General features: G+C 43.0%; 2 protein-coding genes and 1 long non-coding RNA gene across 14 annotated transcripts in view; 1 reads left to right on the top strand and 2 right to left on the bottom strand.

The window, feature by feature from the left end:
- The window catches only part of STAT1 (signal transducer and activator of transcription 1), a 41,019-nt gene extending 28,445 nt beyond the window's left edge, over nucleotides 1–12,574 (bottom strand). Inside the window, exons 1-9 of one of the 5 annotated variants that reach the window (XM_088828758.1) lie at nucleotides 12,424–12,574; nucleotides 11,964–12,116; nucleotides 8,555–8,683; nucleotides 7,493–7,637; nucleotides 6,127–6,225; nucleotides 3,742–3,831; nucleotides 2,286–2,364; nucleotides 671–762; nucleotides 330–481 (exon numbers count right to left, since the gene is read on the bottom strand). In XM_088828758.1, the coding sequence (XP_088684884.1) occupies nucleotides 330–481; nucleotides 671–762; nucleotides 2,286–2,364; nucleotides 3,742–3,831; nucleotides 6,127–6,225; nucleotides 7,493–7,637; nucleotides 8,555–8,682 (785 nt within the window). In that variant the 5' untranslated portion in view covers nucleotide 8,683; nucleotides 11,964–12,116; nucleotides 12,424–12,574. Of the gene's footprint in view, nucleotides 1–329; nucleotides 482–670; nucleotides 763–2,285; nucleotides 2,365–3,741; nucleotides 3,832–6,126; nucleotides 6,226–7,492; nucleotides 7,638–8,554; nucleotides 8,684–11,963; nucleotides 12,117–12,329 lie in introns of all 5 variants that reach the window. The other 4 variants (XM_055397787.2, XM_055397788.2, XM_055397790.2 and 1 more) reach the window with 4 other exon arrangements.
- A 3,264-nt stretch (nucleotides 12,575–15,838) lies between these two features.
- LOC148778534 (uncharacterized) lies at nucleotides 15,839–25,206 on the top strand. 8 transcript variants are annotated; one of them, XR_016035482.1, is made up of 5 exons: nucleotides 15,839–16,207; nucleotides 18,063–18,159; nucleotides 19,757–19,832; nucleotides 21,421–22,418; nucleotides 22,541–25,206. It is a non-coding gene; the product is annotated as an uncharacterized LOC148778534 (long non-coding RNA). The 8 variants fall into 8 exon arrangements; XR_016035480.1 differs by having other exon boundaries at nucleotides 19,713–21,535; nucleotides 22,299–22,418; XR_016035479.1 differs by having other exon boundaries at nucleotides 19,713–21,559; nucleotides 22,299–22,418.
- The window catches only part of STAT4 (signal transducer and activator of transcription 4), a 101,834-nt gene continuing 99,502 nt past the window's right edge, over nucleotides 22,879–25,210 (bottom strand). Inside the window, exons 23-24 of the mRNA XM_055398402.2 lie at nucleotides 24,210–24,318; nucleotides 22,879–23,167 (exon numbers count right to left, since the gene is read on the bottom strand). Of these exons, the coding sequence (XP_055254377.2) occupies nucleotides 23,141–23,167; nucleotides 24,210–24,318 (136 nt within the window). The 3' untranslated portion in view covers nucleotides 22,879–23,140. The remainder of the gene's footprint in view (nucleotides 23,168–24,209; nucleotides 24,319–25,210) is intronic.

Here is a 25,210-nt window from a genome sequence, read left to right as displayed (position 1 = left end):
ATTTTATGTAAGCCTGGAAAATGCCTCGAGCCCTTTCATTTTTAATAAAACACTGGGACTTAAGTTGTTAAATGTGTGATAACCATGTCACTGGTGTGTTGGCACATCAAGTGACACGTCCCATGGCACGTGTACAGCAGGGAGAGGAGTGCTCCACACCAAGCTGAGCAAACTAACACTGCGCTTTTCAAGTGAGTGTTTCCAGGGCAAGAAGCAGCTGGATTACGTCCAACTCCAAATGGAAGTTTTCACAGGGTCCATGCAACTAACACAACTTGAATGTTCACTCTACAAGTTTATGCATCTCACCAGTCAGCTGCCTATCTTACCAATTTTGCAGCTGATCCAGACAAGCATTGGGGGGCCCCCCAATACAGGCACTCTGCTGTCTCCGCTTCCACTCCACCAGTTCATCATTAATCAAGGCTTTCTGGGTAAGTTCGGTGGCATTCAACAACTCTATTATTTTGAGAACGACTTCCTAAAGGGAGAAAAAGACACACAGTGAAATAAACACATATTTAATCGCGGAATTTTATTCTTTCCTCTCAACTGGGGCACTAAGCCAAGTGCTTATAAAAAATAATTTCTGCCTCATTTCTAAATTTCAAGTTCATTATTTACAGTCTCTGACAAAAGTACTGTGTTATTCTGGAACGTCAAACGCTACCTTTCTCTTATTATCCAGCATTAAGTACATCTTCTGGAGTAACAACTGTTCTTGTTTCTGATCATTCTTTGCCACGCCATTGGTTTCATGTTCTGTGAATTGGGAGAGACAGCAGATAAACAAAAATGTGAGAGACGACAAAACAAACTGAAGGCAAGATTCACATACATTTAGGGAAAATATGACCCAAATGCTATCTGAAGACAGGTCCAAGCTTGGTCTTCTTCAATCACTATTGAACAAAACAAAAATATACCAGAACAGGACACTCTGAAACAAAGTCCTTGTTTTCAATGATTCATGTAAATGAGAACTAGTACTGTCTGGTTCTTTAGTCACTGTCAGAATATTGCCTCAGTGAATATAAGGGACAAGATTCAAAACCTCAGTTTAAAAAAAAAAATTGATACAAAGCATCTCCGTGGCTTTGAAAGAGAAGCAAACAATTTGGAAAAGTGTCACTGAAGTTTCTTTCTCTCATATTTTTATTCATATTATTACAAATAATGTTTCCATTTTATCATGATATCCTCAAAAGACTGATAGGGTAACAGCAGTACTTTGCTTGTTCTACACAATGCACACTCTGAGGTTATTTTCAGTGGACATCCTGTCATCATGAAAAACAAGCAGCAACAAAATAGAGTAAAATTGCTTTAAAAAACGGGGAAAGTGCTGAACTTCACCTATGGTATGTACACACAGAGCTGGAACATTTAAAGAAACTTTGGGGATTAGGGTGGCAAACTCAAAACACCTATCCATCTATGTCCACCAGTAGGTGAAGCACAGTAAGTGAACAGCACATAACCAGGGGGTGTCAACGGGGGTTGGTTTTGGCCTCCAGAGGTCACTGAGCAACATCGGGACAGTTTTGAAATGGCATCCCACTCCAGGATTCTTGCCTGGAAAATTCCATGAACAGAGGAGCTTGGCAGGCTGCAGTCCACAGGGTCGCAGAGTCAGACAGGACTGAGCATGCAATCACACACACTGGCAGTTCTACTGCCATCTGGTGGGCAGAAGTCAGGGATGCAGCTAAACATCTACCATGCCCAGGCTGCCGTCATTCAGTCAGTCGTGTCTGACCTTTGCAACCCCAGAGACTACAGCCTACCAGACTCCACTGTCCATGGTATTTCCCGGGCAAGAATACTGGAGTGAGTTGCCATTCCCTTCTCCAGGGGATATTCCCAACCCAGGGATCAAACCCACATCTCCTGCATTGGCAGGCAGATTCTTTACCACTGGGCTATCAGGGTATCTCACAATGCACAGGACAGTCCCCAAAACAAGGCTGTGTGTGTGTGCTCAGTTGTGTCAAACTCTCTGTGACCCCATGGACTGTGGCCTGCTAGGATCCTCTGTCCATGGGATTTTCCCAGCAACAATACTAGACTGGACTGACATTTCCTTCTCCAGCACAACAAGGTTATCTGGCCCAAAATGTCAATAGCACTGAGATTAAAAAACCCCCGCCTGGTCATCAAGAAGTCAAGACTAGTAATTAAGTCATAAAATATTTGGTAAATATGAAGGAGTACCTGCCTTTATTAGCTAATGTAGGCAGAAAAAATTACAGGCAATGGACACTGCTTTAAATGTTAACTCTTACCTCTGTTCTGCAAAGTTTTGCATTTAAAGTCATATTCATCTTGCAAATCTTCTAAGGTCTTGATTTCATGTTCAATACTCTACAAGTAAAGACATAAATAAGTGTTTCCACCGTACTCAGAACAAAGCCTTACAGTTCAGTTCAGTTGCTCAGTCGTGTCTGACTCTTTGCGACCCCATGAATCACAGCACGCCAGGCCTCCCTGTCCATCACCAACTCCCGGAGTTCACTCAAACTCATGTCCACAGAGTCGGTGATGCCATCCAGCCATCTCATTCTCTGTCGTCCCCGTCTCCTCCCACCCCCAATCCCTCCTAGCATCAGAGTTTCTTCCAGTGAGTCAACTCGTTGCATGAGGTGGCCAAAGTATTGCAGTTTCAGCTTTAGCATCAGTCCTTCCAATGAACACCCAGGATTGATCTCCTTTAGGATGGACTGGTTGGATCTCCTTGCAGTCCCAGGGACTCTCAAGAGTCTTCTCCAACAACACAGTTCAAAAGTATCAATTCAGGAAACAGATTATTGTTTCTATAGGACCCAGAAAACCATGGATACAATCCTGCTCTCTCAAAGATGAATAAGATTCATAAAATTCTAATAATGAATAATTTCTACTTCATTAATAAGTATATAATAACCTTTTTAGAAAACAAAACATATGCCTATTTCTGGACTGGGCCACTTGATGTCTACTCATTTAATGAGATGTTTCCCTCAGAGGCAGCAAGGTAAAGTTGCTCCAAAGAACCTGTTTGATAAAATGCCATCTGAAGCACAAAGTCAAGGTCATGCTGGTGTGACCCGGAGACCCACAGGAAAGCGGGCCCCTCAGCAGAAAGGCCGCTTTCACAGACACAGGTCCAGTGCAAAGATGGACTCCTCACCCCCTCCACATAGCCCCACAGTGGAGGGGAGTGAACACATACTACAAAGTGCACTACTCCCATAGATGGTCTGGGAAGGTCTATCTTAAAATTATTGCGGATGTTTTATTCTAATCAGAAATATATCAGAAATTTCCTTCCCTGAGATGTTTTTGTGCCCCTTCCAAGCCTTGGACTAAAACAGGTATTTGAGAAAGACTACGTTTATCCTGGGGTTCGATGATGTAACCCCAGGAACATGCCAATTTAAGAAGTGAAGCCATAAAGGGCAATTTAGAGCAGCAACAGCTAGTTCACTCGGTGATGGGGCAAAGTCCACAGTTACTGCATGATCTTGCAAGGAAGGAAAAGATAAGCTCCACGTTTGGAAGTTATAACACGGGCCATAAATATCTATCTGCTCATTGGCTGCATCAACTTGTTTACTTAGAGATTGGAATTTGGGGGAAACTTTTCTTCTCAACTGCTTAAAAAACTGAAATCAGTTAAAACATTCACACTAGGGCAACAGAAACTTTTATCTCCCCTATAAAAAGTTACAGAGAATATGGATACATTTATTCAGTACTCACCATAACTTTGTCTTTCACATTTCTGACTTTGCTGTCAAGCTCCTTCTGTTTGTCTAACATTACAGTGCTCTGAATGTTCCCGGACTGAGCCTGTAATGGAAGGGACATGGTTAGCAGCCATGACTTCCTCTGTTGTATTTACCTGCTGGTTAAGCTCCAAAGTCAAGTCTATACCCTGTGCCCCACCGGACTCTCGGACCTTCCAGAAGCTCCTGCAGGCCTCCCATATGAGTGTGCACAAGAAAAGCTCAGTTCTCAAGGCCCTGGGAAGTGCTGGCAAACTGTGAACAAGCCTAAAGAAAGACGAGGCTCAATCCACATCTAAACTAAACAAGTCGTGTATCCAGAATTCTCCATCAGTTCATACAGTTGCCTGAGACCACACAGGAATTTATTTGAGGGTTTCTCAAATGCTATAGAGAAGATTATTCTTATTTACCCTGTTCTTATTTGTCTCAAAGTCATGCAATTCAGTGTGGTCCCCAGACAAGCATCACCTTACCACCAGGGAGCTTGCTGGAAATACAGAATCTCAGATCCTAATTTGATCACTGAATCAGAAACCCCATTTTTACAAGATTCCAGATAATTCAGAGGCATATCAAAATTGTACAGAGAAAGACAAATATCACAAGATATTGTTTGTGGATATGTGGAATCTAAAATAATGATCTGATACCCCCAGACATCCAGGACCTTCCCCCAAAGCCCAAGAAGGCCTTGCTTCTCTTGGTCACAGCTGGGCAGTCCACTAACCTCCTCCGAAGGGGTCACTGATAAACTCAGTGTCCTCTGAGGGGCTTAAAATAAGTCAAAAGATGACAAGCCTTCCAAACGCAAAGCACACCCAAGAGATGGGGCTGACCCGGCAGAGCAGGAATCACCTCCTTCATTTTCTAGTGCTGCCACGGGGCCAAATGTGAGGAGGGAAAGGTTGAGGTACCCCAAGGTGAACAGTTTACTCTTCTGCCTGTCTCTGCTCTTGGCTGTCCACTCAAGCCCATCTGAGATACAGAGAGGCCCACTGCATAATGCTGTTACAATGAAAAATCCACATGATAATCAAAATTTCCTGCTGAGGGTCTCCCAGGTGCAGGCCATACTGAAGAAGGCACACCTCTGTCAGAGGCAGCAGTGTGGCCAGCTTTTCCTCCTGACACTTCTGTTCACTAGGATGAACAAGCCAGTGTACGCTTGCAACCAATAATACGTATCTTTAAAATGCTTACTGCAGCAAGGAGCTTTCAGCGTGACAGGAACCAAACACCCAGGGAGGCAGCAGAGTCACAGGGACTGGGCAAATGCTCAGGAAGGGCAAGGAAAATGGCATTCACCGTCTCGACTCAAACTCTCTCTCCTCCACCCCTACCTCCCAATCTCACAGCTCACTTTATTAGCTATTCCTTAGAGAAATGGACATAGGAAGCATTCCATTGTGTAGTCTGACCTTCTCCCCCAATAATGGAATGATCTCAGCCAGAACAACTCAAACCACAGTGGTTTCACTGTCTGCTGGGTTGTTCCCACCACCCCAGCAATGGAAGGCATGAGTAAATGTCACAATAACTTCGAAAAACTGAACCCTGATCACCAGGAAGGTCTCTATTAGGATTAATAAAATCATGATTTAAAAAATCTTGGTTATGGTATCACTCTGACTCATTCACTGTTTGGATGTCTTAGATACCTAACGGATATCTCAGTACCATTCAGAACAAAGCTGTTGATTTCCCCATCAACCCATTCTTTTCTAAAACCTATTGTGTCCTGCCAAAACCCTACTCCTGTCTCTTTCTTATCTTCCCCAGCTTAGTAAACAGTATCTCCAAGTGATGCAAGTCACAAATCACAGTCATCCTAGACTCTGCTGCTTCTCACTTCCGCATCAGATCCTTCAGTGTAAGCCGTTCTGGTGCCACGTGCAGAACACAATGGACTCTGCCCACGTCTTCCCACCACCATTGACTGCGCCTTGACCTCACATACTTCCCCTCTGCTCCCTCAGTCTGTTGCAAGAGCCCACCAGCCATCTGCTGCTTCCTTTCCTACCCTGGCACCTCAGAGATGATGCCTGACCCTGATCCAAAGAAACAACCCAACACTCTCACTACTGTCCACATTGTATCATGCTTTATGATCTTCACAGCAACTATCACAACCTAAAAAGGCTTTTCAAACCCAGAATGACTTCTACTATAATAGGGTCCTTTCTCAAAGTCTGGGCCTGTAACACCTTGATACTTATTTGTCCCCACTTCTTGGGGGCAATAAAATCAGACAGCTAGTCACCACTGCCTTGAAACAGGGCCTCAATAAAACTTGTTGGATGACTGAATAAATGTTTATTGCTTTATTATCTTTTATGTTCAATTAGGGAAAAAGTACCTGGCTGATTCTCTGGGCATGATCCAAGATCTTTCTTTCCTCCTTCAGACAGTTACAGATGATCATAGACATCAGTATTGGGTCTTCCTGAAAATTATCCTAGACATGGGTTGTTAAAATAAAAGTAAATTAATCTTCAGAATGTTTAAACCACTGTGTATTATACACTGAAATGATTTTGCTCATCCTGCACTTACTAAATCCTATATAAACTATTTTTGATAACATCAAAATATTCTTTTTGCATATTATGACCAAAACTGCTTTAATTGTCCAACTAAGTGCAGGTTCCTAAATTACTTCTTGATTAAAAAAACAAGTATTTTTGTATACAGTTCCTGAAATATTTTTCATTTTTGTTGCTCTTGGGTCCAATTCTCTTGTTACGATCCTGAGACAATGCAAATGATACAAAAGTTATCCAGATTATTCCTCAGTTAATCTGATGGTCTCTGCTTTGAATTAGACCAAAGACATTCTTTTCAGTTTTTCTGCTTTCTTGTCAAAGGTAGTTTGCAAAGTACTGGCAATTGTGCCACTGTTTATAACAGGTATAATCAAGTCAACTCTGTAGGAGAGGAAATTTCTGTAAAGCTAATCTGGCTTTCCTACTCCCTGGTATTATAAAATCATATATACATTCACAGAGGGGAGAAAAGCTTCTAATTAAGTTGAACAGTCTCATTGTGAGGAATAAAACAAGACAATGGCAGTACTCACCTCCATTAAAACAGAAAAATTCCATTAACACAGAAATAACAACAGTAACCAGGCTTATGGAGTGCCGAAAGTACTTACGAAGAACTCCTAAAACGCTGACGTATACTCTCTATGCCTGCAACTGCCTTTCACTTTTTCTTCCAAGGAAGGGCAACTCCAGCAGAAGCAAGGCAAGGCGGGGTCCAACTCCAGTTCACCACCTCACTCCTGGGCCTCAGAGATGTCAAACCTTTCTGGACTTACTCTTCATCTGCCTACCAAGCACTCTGCCTGGACTCATCACTAAAGTTCCTTTGAGCTTTAACATGTTACTACAGCTCACTGCTCTTAACATATAACCCTTTTTCTTAATGACTGAAATATCAACAACTTTAAATAAGACAAGATTATAGCACCGAATTTCTTTCAAGACTACTTATGCCTAAGTGATAGCGTGAAGCTTGAAAATTCCTTATGTTCATAAAATGAATTGATATTTTATTCTACTTCTGCTATAAAGTATTATCCACATAAAGGCAGTTTATTGATAGTCTCTGTAATTTTCTAAATACCAATGAGAATGTACTCAATAATACTTGCTGAATGAAAAACCTCTCTTATGTAAACATGGAAGCATTTCAACTAAAACACAAAACGAAGGTCATACCTGAAGGTTACGCTTGCTTTTCCTTATGTTATGTTGCAATAAAAAATTATTCTCCAAAGAAAAACGACTGTATTGATCATCCAGCTGCGATAGCAGGTCATGAAAACGGATGGTGGCAAATGAAACATCATTGGCAGCATGCTCCCTAGGAGGGTCAAAATGTACACATTTCATTTAGATACTACTTCCCTTGTGGCACAGTTGGTAAAGAATATGCCTGCAATGTGGGAGACCTGGGTTCAATCCCTGTGTTGGGAAGATACCCCGGAGAAGGGAAAGGCTACCCACTCCAGTATTCTGGCCTGGAGAATTCCATGGACTGTGTAGTCCATGGGGTTGCAAAGGGTCAGACACAACTGAGTGACTTTCACCTTTAAACCAACAAAATAAACACTGTTTTCCAAAATGAAATGATTAAAAATAACTTAAAAGTGTTTTCCTGGGTTTTCTTCCCTTCTTTTGAAACTGACAGTGCTTTTAGCAGCAGGGAGTATAGTATTTCTATTATATAACGTTAGCATGAACAACTCTAGCACGCCAAGCTTGTGCATAAAACTATCAATGGTGATTATCTCTGGAGGCAAAAAATCAACAGGAGCCTTCACTTTCTATGTCAAATACTTTCAGAACATTTAAAATATTTGCAATGAACTAACAATAAATTTTAAAACAGAACATATATCAGTTTAAGAGCTATTTCCTTAATTGCATTACTTTATACTTTTCATAAGTGTTCTACCACGACTTGGCTTGAACTTACTTCTTTCTATAACCTGGATCCTAACTTGGAAAATAATTTGTATCAGCATCTTGTAACTTGTCCAAAGCATTTAGGTGGATGTATAATTAAACTGAAAAGTACATAAAATTAATGACTAATGCATTTAGCTTTCTAGAGACACATGACATTTTTCAAGTCAACACTTTTTTTTTGCAACAGATAATCCCAACGGCTACTGATGAGATTCATCTGCTAGTCGGTGTAGTTCCAAGTCATTCAATCTACAAGTTATTTTAAAAGTGTAGAAAAACTCCTCCTTCTGTCAGGTGAGTTCTCCTTACCAGTCTTGTTTTTCTAGCCACTGTGCCAGATATTGTCTGATTTCCATGGGAAAACTGTCATCATAGAGCTGGTGAACCTGCTCCAGGTATTTGGACTCAAGCTGCTGAAGCTCATACCACTGGGACATCCTATAGGGAAAGAGAGCACGGATCACAAATGGAAGCCCACAGCTCCAAAAAAAGCATGTCCAGCATTGTGCTTCTTCTAAATATCTTGCTTAATCAAAAACATAACTTGTCTCAAGTATACTTTTAAAATGGATCTCAATATTCCAAAAACCAGTTTTGTTTTGTTTTTTCATTTGCATTTTGGGTCAATATTTTTTCTTCCCCATAAAATACACATTCAGGTCTTTGCTCAAATGTTAATGTATCAGGCAAGCCTTCTTTGGCCACCTTATTTAAACTGACACTACCTCTCATCCCAGAAAACGCTATCCCTCCTCCTTGATGTACTTTTCTCCATCGCCCTTACCACCATCTGACTTAGGACCTATTTTCTTTTTTATTTTGATTAGTGTCTGTTTTTCCCACTGAAGGGAATGATTTGTCCAGGACAGTGGTAGTGCGAGGTTGGGGAGGGTTGTTCACTGAAGTTATCTCCAGAACAGTGCTGGGCATATGGTAGGTGTTCAGATGCCTTTAAAATGAACTGCACCTTTATTAATAAGTGGAAGACATTATTTGCTTTAAGATAAATTGTAAAAACTTCCCCCAAAACTGCTCTTAGAAATTACAGAACATTTGTAATTTAACTCAAAGGACTTTAAACTGGTATTCTATATATCATGATTCACATGATTAAAATGAATTACTTGTGTTATATAACTTTTAAAAGAGATATTTTCTTCTCTGTCTACTGCACACAACAAAGTTGCACAAAATTCTTAAATCTCAGTAATAATTTTTAAAGATTGAAACTACATTGTTAAATGAAATTTGAAAAGATAAATACTATCTCTTTGCTGCTGCTGCTGCTGCTGAGTCGCTTCAGTCGTGTCCGACTCTGTGCGACCCCATAGACAGCAGCCACCTGGCTCTGCCGTCCCTGGGATTCTCCAGGCAAGAACACTGGAGTGGGTTGCCATTTCCTCCTCCAATCTCTTTAGATAACTGTAAATCAACTTTTGGGCTTCCCTGGTGGCTCAGAGGTTAAAGCATCCGCCTCCAATGCGGGAGACCCGGGTTCGATCCCTGGGTCGGGAAGATCCCCTGGAGAAGGAAAGGGTAACCCACTCCAGTATTCTTGCCTGGAGAATCCCATGGACAGAGAAGTCTGGTAGGATACAGTCCACGGGGTCGCAAAGGGTCGGACACGACTGAGCGACGGAACGGAACGGAAATCAACTTTTACATAGTAGCCCTGAAGATTAAAAATTAAAACAAAAACCTGATTTAAGGAAGTCTGAACATCCACCAGGAAAATGAAAAGCCTCCCTTCATCATAGCGTAAATTAGGACTTATCAGGTTGGCCAAAAGGTTTGTTCAGGTTTTTGCCACCCAATATATCAGCGCACAGCTGACAATATTCTGAGCAGATGTAAGTGAATCTTGTTCTACCAGGCCTGAGGAAAGGCTCTGGATTTTCAAGCAGGGCATGGAAGAAGCATGCTTGCTGGCAAGCACATGCCTGCAGGCATGAAGTCATGTCTGCTTCACAAATTTCCTTCCAAAGGAAGGTAAGCATATGGTGGGGCCACAAAACTAGTTAAGCATCACAAAACATCAGTACAAACGAACCCAAGTCCACACCTTTGGTATACTTGGTGTAGCAATTTGATTTTTCACTTCAAATTTATCTTACCTGAGTGAAAGATTGCAAATATGCAGTGCTCTCCCTCCCTACTAAGTATCTAAAAAGGATGTGCCTAAAGTAAAAACACTGGCCAGACCGTCAACCAGCAGGGGCTGCAACACTCTTCTTAGGGTGAGTGACCACAGGTGACACACTTCTGTATCAACAGGGTGATTGTTAAGACTGCATGAGCTAATACAGGCACAGCACCTGGTACAAAGCAGGCGATCAATAAATTCATGCTAACAAATCCAGAATCCACTCCATCTTCTCGCAAAACTTGGTACCAACATGGAGTGGCAAGACCATCCTTAAATCACCTGACTTCTTCCTTTCCAGTCTCGAGACCTCTTGCCTCCATGCTTCCAACACTATTTCGCAATCCAGCCTTCTGTTGCACGTGGGTTTTGACCACATCATTCTCTTGCACAAAACTGCTAGTTTGCCCACTATCCGACTGATTTCCAGTCTGACACTATTTTCATCCATTCACAAAGCAACTCTGTCACCAAATTATCTACTTTTCTACCCCTGGCTTCGTCCAAAATTTCTGCTTTGCTCCAGCTGTCATTCACCCTTGAAAACAGCTTCCCCATAAATTTTTGCCTCTTTAAATTTTACTAGCATTCAAAGACAGGTACAAATGCCATTTCTTCTATAAGCTAAGACATACCCAGAGACAATTAAGCTTTCGTTGAGTTGTGCCTCACTGCATTTTGCATCTCTATTTGGGTGTCAGTCCCTGTTTTCCTTGGTGGCTCAGTGGTAAAGAATCTGCCTGCCAATGCAGGTAGATGCAACACACGGGTTTGATCCCTGGGTCAAGAAGATCCCCTGAAGTAGGAAATGGCAACCCACTCCAGTATTCTTGCCTAGAAAATCCCATGGACAGAGAAGCCTGGTGGGCTACAGTCTGCTGCTGCTGCTGCTAAGTCACTTCAGTCGTGTCCGACTCTGTGTGACCCCATAGACGGAAGCCCACCAGGCTCCCCCGTCCCTGGGATTCTCCAGACAAGAACACTGGAGTGGGTTGTCATTTCCTTCTCCTGGTCGGAAAGAGTCAGACACAGCTTAATGACTGAGCATGCACACTGACACCTGTCTTTCTTAAAAAATGCTCTATGATGTCTCCCCTAAATGATGTAAGCTTCAGATTTGCTGAGACTTTTTTTTTTCTTTTTAAACAACTTCTGCACTTTGGACAGTGTCCTGCACGTAATATATACTCAACAGAAGTCTGTTGAACTGAAATCTAGTAGATTGAATTAGAAAGTAAAAGGCAAACCATATTATGGTCCAACAAGTTTTAAGTTCTGCATCAAACTGCAAACTGGATTGTGCTGGGGGCTCGTTTTATTTCCGTCCCATAAGAATAATCTATCCAACTTATACAAACAATATTTAAAGCACAATCAATCACACCTATTTTTCTTCCCCCAAACTTTTGGTACTAGTCAGAATTTTTTAAAGGCTAATTATATTATTTGGGGATCTGCAGGAACTAATCATCACTTTTACACTTCAGGAGCATATTAAGCTCTTTTATCCTTAAACAGATATATAATTAAGTTTCAAAGTCACATACTCATTCATTTCCGTTAACATTTACTAACCTGTCACCTTGTGCCCCAGCGAAGGACTAGGGATTCAACACAAGCAGCAGCTACACACAGCACGTCAGATGCCAAGACTGTTGAGTCTGCATGCACAGGGTCTGCCTAGCTTAGACAGCTCTCTAGGGGTGGCACACGGCAAATGCAAACTTTCTGCGGAGAGAAGAAAATACGACTCTACTGGAAGGGGAGGGAAAGAGGGTAAATGGGAAGATGCACTGTTGTGGGGGAGGGGCGGGATTCTATTTCACATTTTTTTTTTTTACTACCAGGGCACGACTGACTGGGGCAACCGTGCCATCACCGGAAACAACACCTGGGATACGCGTTCTTTTCCGGATGACGGATTCACCTGTCAGCACTTACAGGCTTGCGCTCCTTGGGCATCGGTCTGCTGGGCCCAGACGAAGCCGGTCCAGGCGCGTCCCACCCCGGCACCCGGAACCTCACGCTCACTCACTCTGCACGCCGGATCCCGCAGGGATGGGCGAGAGCACAGCCGTGCCTCCTCTCCCAGGTCGCCTCCGCTCTATCTGGGGTCTAACTCGCGTCCTCCCGAGTGCGGCAGGATTTCCCCGCAAACTCAGCGCAGCAAAGCGAAAGTACCAGCGGAAAGAAAAAGCACATCCTGACGCCCCGCCTCCTTCTGCTCCCGCCAATCATCGGGCTGCTGCCGCGCTCGGCCAATCGGACACGGCTGTTCCCCGCGCGCATCGCCTCCCCCGGGCCGCTGCTCTGCCAACCCGCTGAGTCTTTCCTTAGCCTCTTATCCGGAGGCCTTGAAGCTCAGCTCTATGTTGCAAGTTAAGGGGTATGTTTACACATACTTTAGAGAACAGCTAGAAGGAAGTTATGTGCTTGCAGAGGCCCAAACTGGGAGAGCCTTACATTAGCCCCAAATCTGAAAATTCGAGGCAGAGGACACAGGTGGGGACATCGTCGTTCTCGAATCTCAGCTTCGCAGCTGACCTACCTCCATGTTGCTAAATCCGGAAGACGCTTTTCTGTCCTCACCTTATGTGACCACTCAGAAACCTGCGCAGCTGACACCTCCATTCTTTAACACTTCTTCGTGGGCCATGATGACAACATACCTTTCTTGCTTCTTCCTACCTCTCTGGTATTTCTCTCTCCATCTCTGCCACCAAACTGCTCAGTGTGAAGTGTGGTCATGATACAGATTTGGTCTACTTTACCTACACTTCTCAGGTTGTTCTGTGTTGACCTCATCCACAGCATCTGTGTCCTAGATAATGTAGAACTTAATACACCCGTGCCGTGTACGCACGACTCCTCTGAGCGCTGCACCCACTGTACAGCCCGGATTTGACTTTCCAGTTGGATGTCTGTTGAGCTCTAAAAACTACTTATGTTTAGAACCATCTCATCATTTTTCTTCTTAAACCTGCCCTTTTTCTAGAAATAACCCGTGCCAGAAAATGAAGAGCCACCTTTGACATTGTCTCCTCACCACCCACGCCCACACCGGTCCTCAAGCCTTGTTGATTTTTCCTCCTAAATACTTTTCAGGTCTCATTGCTTCTGGTCATCTTCTGTGCCATCCCCCCCTTTTTCTCATTTGGATCTTTGCATTAGATTCCCCAAATGGCTGCCTCAGTTCAGTTCTTAACTCCCATTTAATCCATTTACCCTATAGCAGTTCGACTGGTTTGTTTTTTAATTGCAAAGCAGATCATGTGTTTGCAAACCTGAAAATCCTCTGATGGCTTTTCTGAATAAAATCCAAATTTCTTAGTGTAGCCCACAAAGCCCTGGTTTCCCTATCATCTTCTTTAACCTCATTTTGTGCCACTCTTTCCTTACTTCGCAGTTTTGTTTTTTTTTCCTGAAAATAAGACAAGCTCTTTCTACAAACTCAGGGTCTTCTCACCAGCAGTTCTCCATTTGGAAAACCCCTTGAGCCAATGCCCTCCCTCCCAACTTCTTTGCTGGCTAACTTATCTTTTTGTCGTTAGCCACGTTGCTAAGTTGTGTCTAACTCTTGTGACCCCATGGACTGGAGCCTGCTAGGCTCCTCTGATTATGGATTTCCCAGGGAGGAATACTGGAGTGGGTTGCCAATTCCTTCTCCTGGAGATCTTCTCAACCCAAAAATCAAATCTGTGACTCCAGCATTGGCAGGCATATTCTTTGCCATTGAGCCAGCAGGGAAGCCCCAAATCATCTTCTATGTCTCCACTAAAATCTAAGCTTAAATGTCACGTCCCCAGATAGGCATCGCTGAGGCCAGCCTAGAGTAGGTCTTCTTGGAAGGTGTACACATAGAATCAATTGGTTCCTCCAAGTATTTAATAGATGGAACTTGAATCAAGCCTAGAATAATTAGGCAATATTGGGTGGGAAAAGGCTGTAAATAATTTCCCAGAGATATGCTTATATGTGGGCTTCCCTGGTAGCTCAACTGGTTAAGAATCCACCTGTAAGGCAGGAGACCCCAGTTCGATTCCTGGGTTGGGAAGATCCCCTGGAGGAGGGATAGACTATCCACTCCAGTATTTTTGGTTTTCCCTGATGGCTCAACTGGTAAAGAATCCACCTGTAATGTGGGAGAGCAGGGTTCGATCCCTGAGTTGGGAAGATCCCCTGGAGAAGGGAAAGGCTACCCACTCCAGCATTCTGACCTGGGTTGCAAAGGGTTGGACATGACTGAGCGACTTTCACTTTTCATGATTATATGTGTGTCTGTTGTAATTTTCTCCATTCTCATATCTATATACTCCTTCCTCTTATCACATATTCACCCTCACAAAGCCAGTATTGAACTGGTGATAACAATGACTCTTGGTACCAAAGTAGCAGCCCTCTGTGTAAAAATATGCTATGACTCCTGCTGCTGCTAAGTCACTTCAGTCATTTCCGACTCTGTGTGACCCCATAGACTGCAGCCCACCAGGCTCCCCCGTCCCTGGGATTCTCCAGGCAAGAACACTGGAGTGGGTTGCCACCTCCTTCTCCAATGTGTGAAAGTGAAAAGTGAAAGTGAAGTCGCTCAGTCATGTCTGACTCGTAGCGACCCCATGGACTGCAGCCCACCAGGCTCCTCCGTCCATGGGATTTTCTAGGCAAGAGTACTGGAGTGGCTTGCCATTGCCTTCTCCACCCCCCACCCCAAAAAAAGTCCTTCCCCTCCTACTTACACCCTGCACTAAGGGCCCACACTGTGTTTGAGAAAAGCTGACTCTAGGAAGGATAGATAATATGTGAAACATATATATTTTTTCTGGTACTATAAAATTTACACAGAGACTAGCTTCAGTCTTGACATGTTAATATCTGTAAGTAGGATGTTTCTCTTTGGCTCTCCGCATTCTGGTTGTCATCAGGTTCTATGGATGGTTCCTTTCCTATGTCTTTAACTGCCTTAATTTTCCCATCATTGACAATATTCCACTGGAGGTATTCCTCAGTCTAGAACTGAAATGCTACAGTAGACGCCAGTTACACGAACTTTTTCCTGTCCCTTCCCCTCCACTGTACTCGCCAAATTGTTGCTGTTTACGCAGTCATGTCTGACTCTTTTGCGACCGCATGGACTGCAGCCTGCCAGGCTCCTCTGTCCATGGGGTTTCCCAAGCAAGAACACTGTAGTGGGTTACCATTTCCTTCTCCAGGAGATCTTGTCCATCCAGAGATCAAACCCATGTTTCCTGCATTAGCCGAATTAAATTCTCTAAAACACCTCATTTATAGTCATTCCCTGCTTAAAAGGCTTGGCAACTCTCATCGCATTTATGACGAACACAAACTTTGCCTGCTAGTCCGGACCCGCTACAGAATGTCCCTAACATGTTTCAGGGTGTTTCATGTTTTTTTTTTTTTTTTAAATAATTTTCTTTTCTTCCAAAAAGGTCCGTTACGGGGACTAGTACATTCGTAGTCCGAACACCCTGTGAAGTTGTGTGCTTTCAGGCGAGCAGCGCAGGACCCGCCCAGAATGAGGTGCCGACTGTCAGTGGCTGAAAAGTTTCCAGTAATAGCCGGCCTGGCGCTCGGCGGGAGGGAGGCGAGTGCCCAGAAGAGCCGTCCCACGTGCTTTCGGGGAAATAGCCTGGGAGCGAGAAGCAGCGGGACTGAGAGGAAACCGAAAAGCGAAAGTAGAGACAGCGGGAGCAGTACGCAGGCGCGGCCCAGGGGCTTTCCAGCTGACCGCCCGCTACACCGCGGGAACCGCCCCCCTCGCCCCCAGCCGCCGCGGGGAGGGCGACATCCGTACATCGCTTAAGGTGCTGGAAAACTTACCCAATCCTCTTCCATCTTTTCTTTCTTCCGGTGGTCTGAAGATGTCAGTTTTTTTCTCCCTCATTTCTCTATCTACATAGTCTGCACAGATGCTAACTCAGATCTTACTAGTCTTTCAAGCTCTGTCCGCCACCCACCTGGGCTGCTGCTGCTGCTGCTAAGTCGCTTCAATCGTGTCCGACTCTGTGCGACCCCATAGACCGCAGCCCACCAGGCTCCCCCGTCCCTGGGATTCTCCAGGCAAGAACACTGGAGTGGGTTGCCATTTCCTTCTCCAATGCATGAAAGTGAAAAGTGAAAGTGAAGTCGCTCAGTCGTGTCTGACTCTTCGCGACCCCATGGACTGCAGCCTTCCAGGCTCCTCCGTCCATGGGATTTTCCAGGCAAGAGTACTGGAGTGGGGTGCCAGTGCCTTCTCCCACCCACCTGGGCTAGTTGCCCTTTAACCAGAGATGGGGTGGGGGTGCGGAGAGGCTGGCTGTTTCTTCAACTGCCTTTTTCTGGATCTGCAAAGAGGACTTGCCTTTTTCCTCTGGCGTCTTCTCACCGCCCCCACCTCTCCCCATCCCTACCTTCCCCATTCTCGTGATTATACCAGCGGGAGTAGGGAAGAAGTGTAATGAAGGAGAACAATCTAGTCACTGGACCATGATTTCGAAAGTTTGGCTGCTGCTGCTAAGTCACTTCAGTCGTGTCCGACTCTGTGTGACCCCATAGACAGAAGCCCACCAGGCTCCCCCATCCCTGGGATTCTCCAGTCAAGAACACTGGAGTTTGGCAGGCCCAGGAAAAATCGTTTTGGTCCAGCCTGCTGCCTGTGTGACTTATTGAATGGTCCCAGGAGGCGTGAACTGGATTTTCTGGACTCTGCTCAACCACTTTTAAAGGGCTCTGTCTACTTAGGGGACCAACCTAGGACCTCCAGCGTGTGGGGGAAGCCCCCTGACTGGACCACAGTCTCCAGACCTCCTGAGAGAGAGCAGCAGTCCCCAGAGCTGCAAGGACACTTTGCATAATTCCTGGAATACAAATGGACAGATGTCCATTTGTTTCCCCCTCTTAGTGGAGGACAGGAGCTGGTATATAATTTGCAGGCACAGTGCAAAAGGCAAACAAGGAACCCCTCATTGAGACTTATGAAGAATTTCAAGAAGGCAGGCAGAGCAGCAAACCAGGCGTGGAGCCTCTTGAGTGTTCTGCCCTGTACAGATGCGCACAGTTGCACAGCCATGAGGTTCCTAATAGGGGAATTGCGGGGAGGGGAGATTTTTTCTGTAGAGACCTCCTTACATATTTACTTAAATGAAAACTTAGATATAGTGAAGCATTATAGCACCGCTCCTTCCTAAACCATTTGCAATAAAATCCAGTGCCTCCCTCCCTCCCTGTAGCGCCCTACACCCTCTGATCTTGCCTCTCTCTCCTGCACACCTCGTCCCTCTTTCTCCGTGCTTCTCGTGCTCCACACTCTGTAGCCTCTTTCTGTTCCTCAGGTACCCCCAGCTTTTACCTGCCTGGCTCCTGAGAATGTGTATGCCCCTCCTGCGTTCCACAGTTCCCAGCTGTGGAATGAACTTTTCTCTTCTCATTCTTTAGGTCTCAGCTCAGATGTCATCGTCTCAGAGAGACCTTCTCTGACCATTTCTTTCAGTTACTCTGTATTATATTTATGTTCTTCACAGCACTTGTAAAATCTGTCCTTCATTATTTACTTGACTGTTTTCATCTTTCCTCACAACCAGAGGGACTTTGCGCTGTCTCATCTCGGGTTCCATGAGAGAATTAAGCCTAATGCATGAGGCATCTGTGTATGAATTACCTTCTCTCCTGTTTCCCTAGAATGGCACTATGTGCCATCCTTGGGAGAATTGAAAAGATAGTCAAGCAAGTCACTTCGTGCCGTTGGTTCTCAGATAGGAAACCCTGATTGCAAAAGGTAATGCCTTTTTGAATAAACAGCACTGGGATAAGGACTCACAAGTTAAATCAACCATTCAGACCTCAGCACGGGCTCCAAGCCTATTGAGCCAGAATTGAGGGCGAGGAGGATTAAGAACAGGTATAATTCTGAAAACAGTGCGTAAGAGCACCACTTCTCCACACCCCTCAAACTTTTCCATCTCCGCCCTGTGTGGATGGCCTCTGGGGTTCTTTCCATCTGCAGCAGCCTGTGAGACATCTATGTGGATGATGGTCAAGTCTAAAGTCAGAGAGTGTTGTGTGGGCTTTTTACTGGGGGTGGGAGTAGTAAAGGCAATGAGTTTAATGAAGGGGAATTAAGGGTAAATTTGAGGAACATTTGATTCATCTGCATGTAAGCAGATGCTTGGGATGTTCCCTAAATTAAAGGGAAGTTACAGTGAGCTAGAGTCTGATTCCAGAGCATTTCTATTGTGTTTGAAAGTCATGAGGTGAAGTAGAAAAAACATTCTATGTTTGAGCAGTGGCAAGTATGTTTTGGTTAATCAGTTTGAAGTATAATATTTGGGACTGTTCCACAATTGTAGGGTTTGGAGGATTATAGAGGGAGTTCTAGCTTAATCTTTCAGGCAGATCAAGGAGCACAGGAAAGAAAAGAACTAAGTATTGTTCTATATTTCCTTTAGTTCAAACACTGAATCATTAACAAATATTTATTAATACTAAGAGGCACACTGTGCTAGATTTTAGGGAAATAACTGTGAACCAGGGGTTCTTGGGCCTTGTACATATGGAGCTTGCTTAGAGTCTAATGAAGACAGATGATAGACAAGCATTTACAAGCAAGGTGGTAAGAGCGGTGCTGGGTGAGGTGGAGGATATGGAGGAGGCATGACGTGAGCTGAGCCCTACACATGTGCACCTGTGTGTGTGTGTGTGTACGTTGGGCAGGAAGGCTTTTCAAAGCCTGAAAGATGTGTGAATGTTATTGAGATGAGAGGGTAAGTGGGTTGGGGTTTGAGATCTGAGAGGATACAGCAGAGGGAGGCAATAGTAGTAAGTATGAGCCATCAAAGAAACTAAAAGTAGTTCAGTCTTGTGTATGTTTTGGAGGATTAGAAGCTGTTGTTGGGGAGAAATGTTGAGAAATGAATTGAAGACTAATAAGAGACTAAAGGATATATGACTTTGGAAAGATCTGTTGGGAATTAGTCTTCATCCAGAGCTGGGATTCTTAACTAATTTTTTGTGCCATGGACCCCTTTTGGCAGTCTGATGAAACCTATGAACTTTTTCAAAGAGTAATGTTTTTTGTTGAATAAAATAAAACACATAAGATTAAACAGGAAACCAACTACAATGAAACAGAGATCAAAATATTAATACCGACTTTGTGATAAGTAATATAAATGCTTCTTTATTAATGGCATTGAGTAAGATCTAGCAGTAGGTCTGGATGAAAGCAATTTTAAAATTATGCTTAGCATAAGCAATATTTTGAGATAAGTGTAACAACTGTAGTGTGACAAAAATGTGGTGTGGTTTATGGTTTGTTACCTTTACTCCTAGAAGTTTGTGAAAATAAAGCTCTCACTTTGCCATTCAAACTCCAGAATTCTATCTTTACACCCAAGTTACAAACTGTCAACACACGGTGCCTCAAGCCCTTTGAAGATCTTAAGCAGGAAGGTAAATGAGCTGATTTATTTTAAGTAAAGCCCTCTGTCTACACAGGAGGCCACCCAGAATTCATTGTTGTATTTACTCTAAGGATATTGTCGTAAAATCTAGCAGTAGGTCTGGATGGATGCAATTTCATGATGCTTTTGTAGTGTCCTCTTTGTGAGGAATCTGGTGGAAAAATGTTCTAGGTCTTACAGACCCGTGCACATACAACTGTATGGGTTTGTTGGAAAAGGGTGAATTTTATTGTGTGTAAATTATGCTTCACTAAGCCAGACTTTTATAGAACTGCAGTCAGTCAAATCAATGACTGTTTACAGTTCATTTGAAAAAAGTAAAAAGAGTCTGACAGAAATTGGAGTGTGTGCACATGGAGGGCAGTTTACTCAGTCTGGACAATGATTGTCTGCTGCTGGAACTCCTAATTCCGTTCCTGCTGCTGCAGGGAGTGCATGGGCCTCCTGCACCATCTGAGGGACAGAAAACCCCCTCAGCTTTGCCAGATATGGCTCCTTCTTGGTGGTTCCTTGGGGAGCCTTCCTGACTACCTTACAACTTAAGGAAATCCACTGGCAGCTGCCTTCTTTCACCATTTATTCTAGATAAAGACATTGCTATTCAGTACGATTGGTCAAAGTGAGTGTTTACATTATAAGGAGTTTACAAAGGAATTAGGAAAATGGACATCTATGATTGGTCTTGGATGGTTGAGGGGAGAAGTGAAAATGTGATTAATATTTTGAAAATAAATTTACATTTTGCTTCATTAAATACTGCTTATTTCCTACTAGTTGGCAGAAAAAAAAATATTGTGTAAATGTGGTCTAGATTTCCTTCCCATTGCATTTCCATCTCATGCAGCATACCTTATCCTGATCTAAATAGATATCCCTAGGAATTCCCTAACAGAACCCTATTACTCCCACAAAGATGGTTTTTTGAATGTGAGACTCACACCCTTGGAAATAACTTTTTACCCTGGGGTCAAGAATTTGATTTTGATTTTCTGAATCTAAATAAAAAACAGCCACTTATTGGACTCGTTCTTACTGAGACCTCTGCCTCTATTATGGGGAGCAAACTATACATGTCCTTGTACATCGACTAAGGTGGCTGTGACCACATATGAAACCTTGACATTTTTCTGCAAGGCTCTATATTTACAAGCTTTTCAAAACTTCATCTGAAATAAGTAAGAGTCATCATACTTTTTTTTCAGGGAATAAAAAGCTCCTGCAGCATTTTTTGATATCTAAATTCAACTGTTTATGAATATTTCCTGGTAAGGAATTACCTCCTTAAAGATAAAACTATAATGGCCATTTTATAGTTCTAAGGGCTTTCCTGGTGGCTTAGACCATAAAGAATCTGCCTACAATGCAGGAGATCTGAGTATTCTTGCCTGGAAAATCCCACAGACAGAGAATCCTGGCAGGCTACAGTTCATGGGGTCACAAAAAGTCAGACATGACTGAGCAACTTAACACTTTTGCTTTCGTTTATAGTTCTAAATATAAAAATATATACTAATTTTAAACCAAGTTTAAAATTATTTCCTCCACTTCTGCTGCCAATTAATATATTTGAATTTCAGAAAACTGGGCTTGTGGAGAGAAGCAGAGACTGAAAAATGCACCTTGAATTAGTCTGTGGTCCTACATCAAACTGACACCTTCACCCAAAGAATACTGTCAAGAGCTTGCAAAAGAGTAAGAATGGCAGCCTTGGAACAGGTGCAAAGTTTCTCCCACAGAGTAATCTAGGATCATGTGGGTGGGTATAAAGGATCAGAAATAGGATGGAGCTCAGTTGTGTCCAACTCTTTGCAACTCTTTGGACTGTAGCCTGCCAGGTTCCTCTTCCATGGATTTTTCAGGCAAGAATTCTGGAGTGGGTCATCATTTCCGTCTTCTGGGGATCTTCCTTACCCAGGGATCAAACCCGCATCTCCTGCATTGCAGGTGGATTCTTTACCTACTGAGGCATTGGAGAAGTCCAAGGGAAAGGCAGCTTATATTAAAAGCTTTTTTTCTTTGAAATCTTCTCCATCAAACATTAGCTTCCTCTTGTTTGACCACCTAGAAGATGGGAAATGGGTGAAAGAACTTACAGAGGAGTCCCCCACAAGGAACTGTCATCTCTGACTGCAGTCAGGGCTCACTTTGGACACCAGCCGCAGGACTTTATGTAGTTGGTCATGGCTGATACCTCGGTATCATGACTTCCTCACCTGGCTCAGCAGCTTCTCTGGAGCCTGGAGACATGGAGAGCTCCCCATGGCTCAGGCACTGGGAAGGCCCACACTATTACTAGGGTCAGCAGCTGGGCAATGGCACCACTAAGCATCCAGTCCCAGGCAAGGGAAAGATCAAAGTAGACCTGTAGCCCACATACATATATTGTCATTCAGTCAACCAGTCCCCTCCTGCATCACCAGGGATGGAGCATCTCATCCTAAATTCCTTCTTCCAGGCTCAAGTTGGATTCATGAGACCAGAGACTATTAGAGCTGGAAAGGACCATAGCCTACTTAGTCCAACCTCTTCTAGAGGTGAAGAACATACAACCCAGCGATCAAATCACTCAACCAAGGCCAGTGTTGTTATTTTCCTCTTGGTCTTCATTTCATGGGAGTTTTACCCATGCATCTGCTTTCAGTGTAATTTCCCTGAGATTTGCCACCAGGAATGACTCTGGATCCCTCCCTCTAACAGGAGAGGTGTCCCTGGCAGTGATGCCAGCAGCTGTGAATCCTGAAGCTGGAACAGTGCTGACACGGCAACCAAGAGGCTTCCTAATTCAGCTGGGAATTGCTGCTGTTAATGCCCAGTCATTGCTTCCGTCTTGTATCCAGTGTGATGACTCTTACTTGCTAGAACTCAAGACATTCACTTATTCAGAGTTTCCATCAAGCCTTCCTGCTGATTTTTGAGTAATGTGTATGTGACTTTGTTATTTTTCACCTATTGTGCAATCTTTACACTTAAAGCTTCTAGAGTCAAAATCATAAGTAACACAACAGAAGCAAAACCAGAAATGAAACACATACAAATTAGTCTTTCATTAATATTATATTAACACTGGTTTCTTAAAGTGTTTTATCTCACAAGTTTATCAGAAGCTTGGATCTCTAGCAATTCAATGACATTCCCATTTGGGGGTGTCATAAGAATGAGAAGAAAGCTTCATATTTAATCATTTCCTGGAAACTGGTATATACAAAGCTGAAGAAACCAGATGTGATTGTTGGCAAAGATCAGTCTTTAAAACTTTTTCATTTGCTTCCTTCTTTTGAGTGTCAAGAGTTTATCTTGTCATTCAGCAGAATAGGGAGACTTCATCTAAAATTGAAAAATGAAAATAACCTTTGAGCAAACTATTGTTTTGCAAATAAGTCACCGTTTGTTAGGTAAACATTCTCTTGTCTACTAAATACATACTTTACTTCATAATCTTTCTACCAATTAACTACAGTACTTGCAAAAGTAACTGAGGTTGGTCAATCTAAAATAAAAGGCACTTTTTAAATGAATAAAAACTGTTTTAAGAGGTTCTATTCATCCCACAAAAACATAATGAAGAAGTGAGTGTAAAATGTAACAAAAGTTCTCTTATGACTAAATGATTTAAGTACAACTAACATTGGAGAGTAAGTTTTTCATCCCTGGAAATCTTCGAGAGAAAAACTAAACACCACATGATTTATAGCCAGATGTAAATTTCTTGGGGCTCATGGTCTCTCCAAGACACTATTATTCTGATATACATGAATCCTCATGTAACTGGAGTTTTGAACTGCTTGACAATATTGGGGAACGATAATAGACTGCATCCTAGAGCACATAGTTGCATTTAATACTATGATTTAGTTCTCAAAAAAGCATTTTTATGCTGCTGTTGATTGTTGTTCATATACTACTTGAAGAAGTTCCCAGGACAGAACAAATGAGGCAAGTAACAACCAAGAAAAATTGGCATTTTTGGTGCATGAACTGCTAACATAAATATTATACTAGACTTACAGATCTAATGACTGATTTGTGTTATCTGCTAAAGGGGAAACATTGGTGGGGACTGGTGGGGCTGATGGTGGAAGTAGGGATGAAGTGTACTTAGGGAGGTATACAGAGATATTTTGCCTTTGGGCTGCTTTTGATGGAAGACCTTAAAGCAGTTCAGGTCAGCATAGGTGTCTGTTTTCAATCCCCACCATAAGAGCAACACACAGGACCATATAGACATCCCTTGTATTATGCTCATGGATTTGTTCCAACAAATGTGTTTTCTCACTGCTCAGGCAGATCTTCACCCCCCTTTAATTCACACACCACCTTCACTTCCTGAGAAATGCCCTTGACAGCAGTGGAAAGAAAGGGAACATACTGCAGTTTCGATTGTTGTGGGACTCAGGTTTTCTCTCAGCACTGCATATACACTTGGCGACATGGGAAGAAGGTCTGATGGAGACTGTGGCTCTGTAGAATCACTTCGGCTTGAAGAGGTAACAGAGTAAATATTGAAGAGGATTAAACATAATCGCTTGTGGTGACCTACTGTGTTAGCAACTGTTAGGGCCCAGGGCATAGTGGTTATTTTGAATTAAATGACTTAATTTACTTAAAAAAGATCCAAAGCAGGAGGGACACTCAGACCCTTGTCTCTGCCTTCCTGAAAGCAGGAACTAAGTCTCTTCTGTGAGAGGTGCCCTCCCAGTACTGGAGGTAGAACAACATCCTTTTTGCTAGAGATAGGGGATTCATTTGGGGCTGAGAAGCCTGTACAAGCCTGAACCTTGTTACTTCTTTAATTTAATACCCCAGACCCAAACTCTGTTTATATTCTTTACTACTTAAGCACCCAAAGCCTAAGTATCTTTGTCCTGTCAATTCCTCCCAAAGTTATTGATTTTTTGGTGTGCAGAAAGTATAGAAGCTGCCTGCTTTGGCCATTTCTTAAGTCCCATGTCTATGAGAATTCTATGAACATTAATTAAATTTTTTTCCTTTTTCCTGTTAATCTACGTTGTATCAATTTTATTATTAGTTCAGTCACGAGAACTTGAGGCGGTAATTTCTACCTCCCCAAAAGAACTCTTTTTAGGGTTTCTCCTATTTGTGACAATGAAATTATTGAATTTCAAATAATTGATCATTTGAAATCAGAGCACTCAGCCCACTATGGAATAAATGGCATATTAAAGGGCAACTTTAGAATTCCTTCATGATGGATTGTGGTGTAACCTAAAGACATATGGGTTAAAGAAAATGGGACATGGAGCATTAAAATGTTTTATTCTCAGTTATATGTATGCTGTTTTATCCTTAAGTTTCCAGCTTTTTTGATAAGTTCAATAATAATTATCTTATATGTGGCTAAGATTACTT

Source organism: Moschus berezovskii, chromosome 2 (assembly GCF_049115385.1).
Source record: "Moschus berezovskii isolate FMDL1 chromosome 2, NW_MosBer_1.0, whole genome shotgun sequence".
Taxonomy (NCBI): Eukaryota; Metazoa; Chordata; class Mammalia; order Artiodactyla; family Moschidae; genus Moschus; species Moschus berezovskii.
The sequence above is the reverse complement of the archived record's forward strand: the minus strand, read 5'-3'. Positions and strand labels throughout refer to the sequence as shown.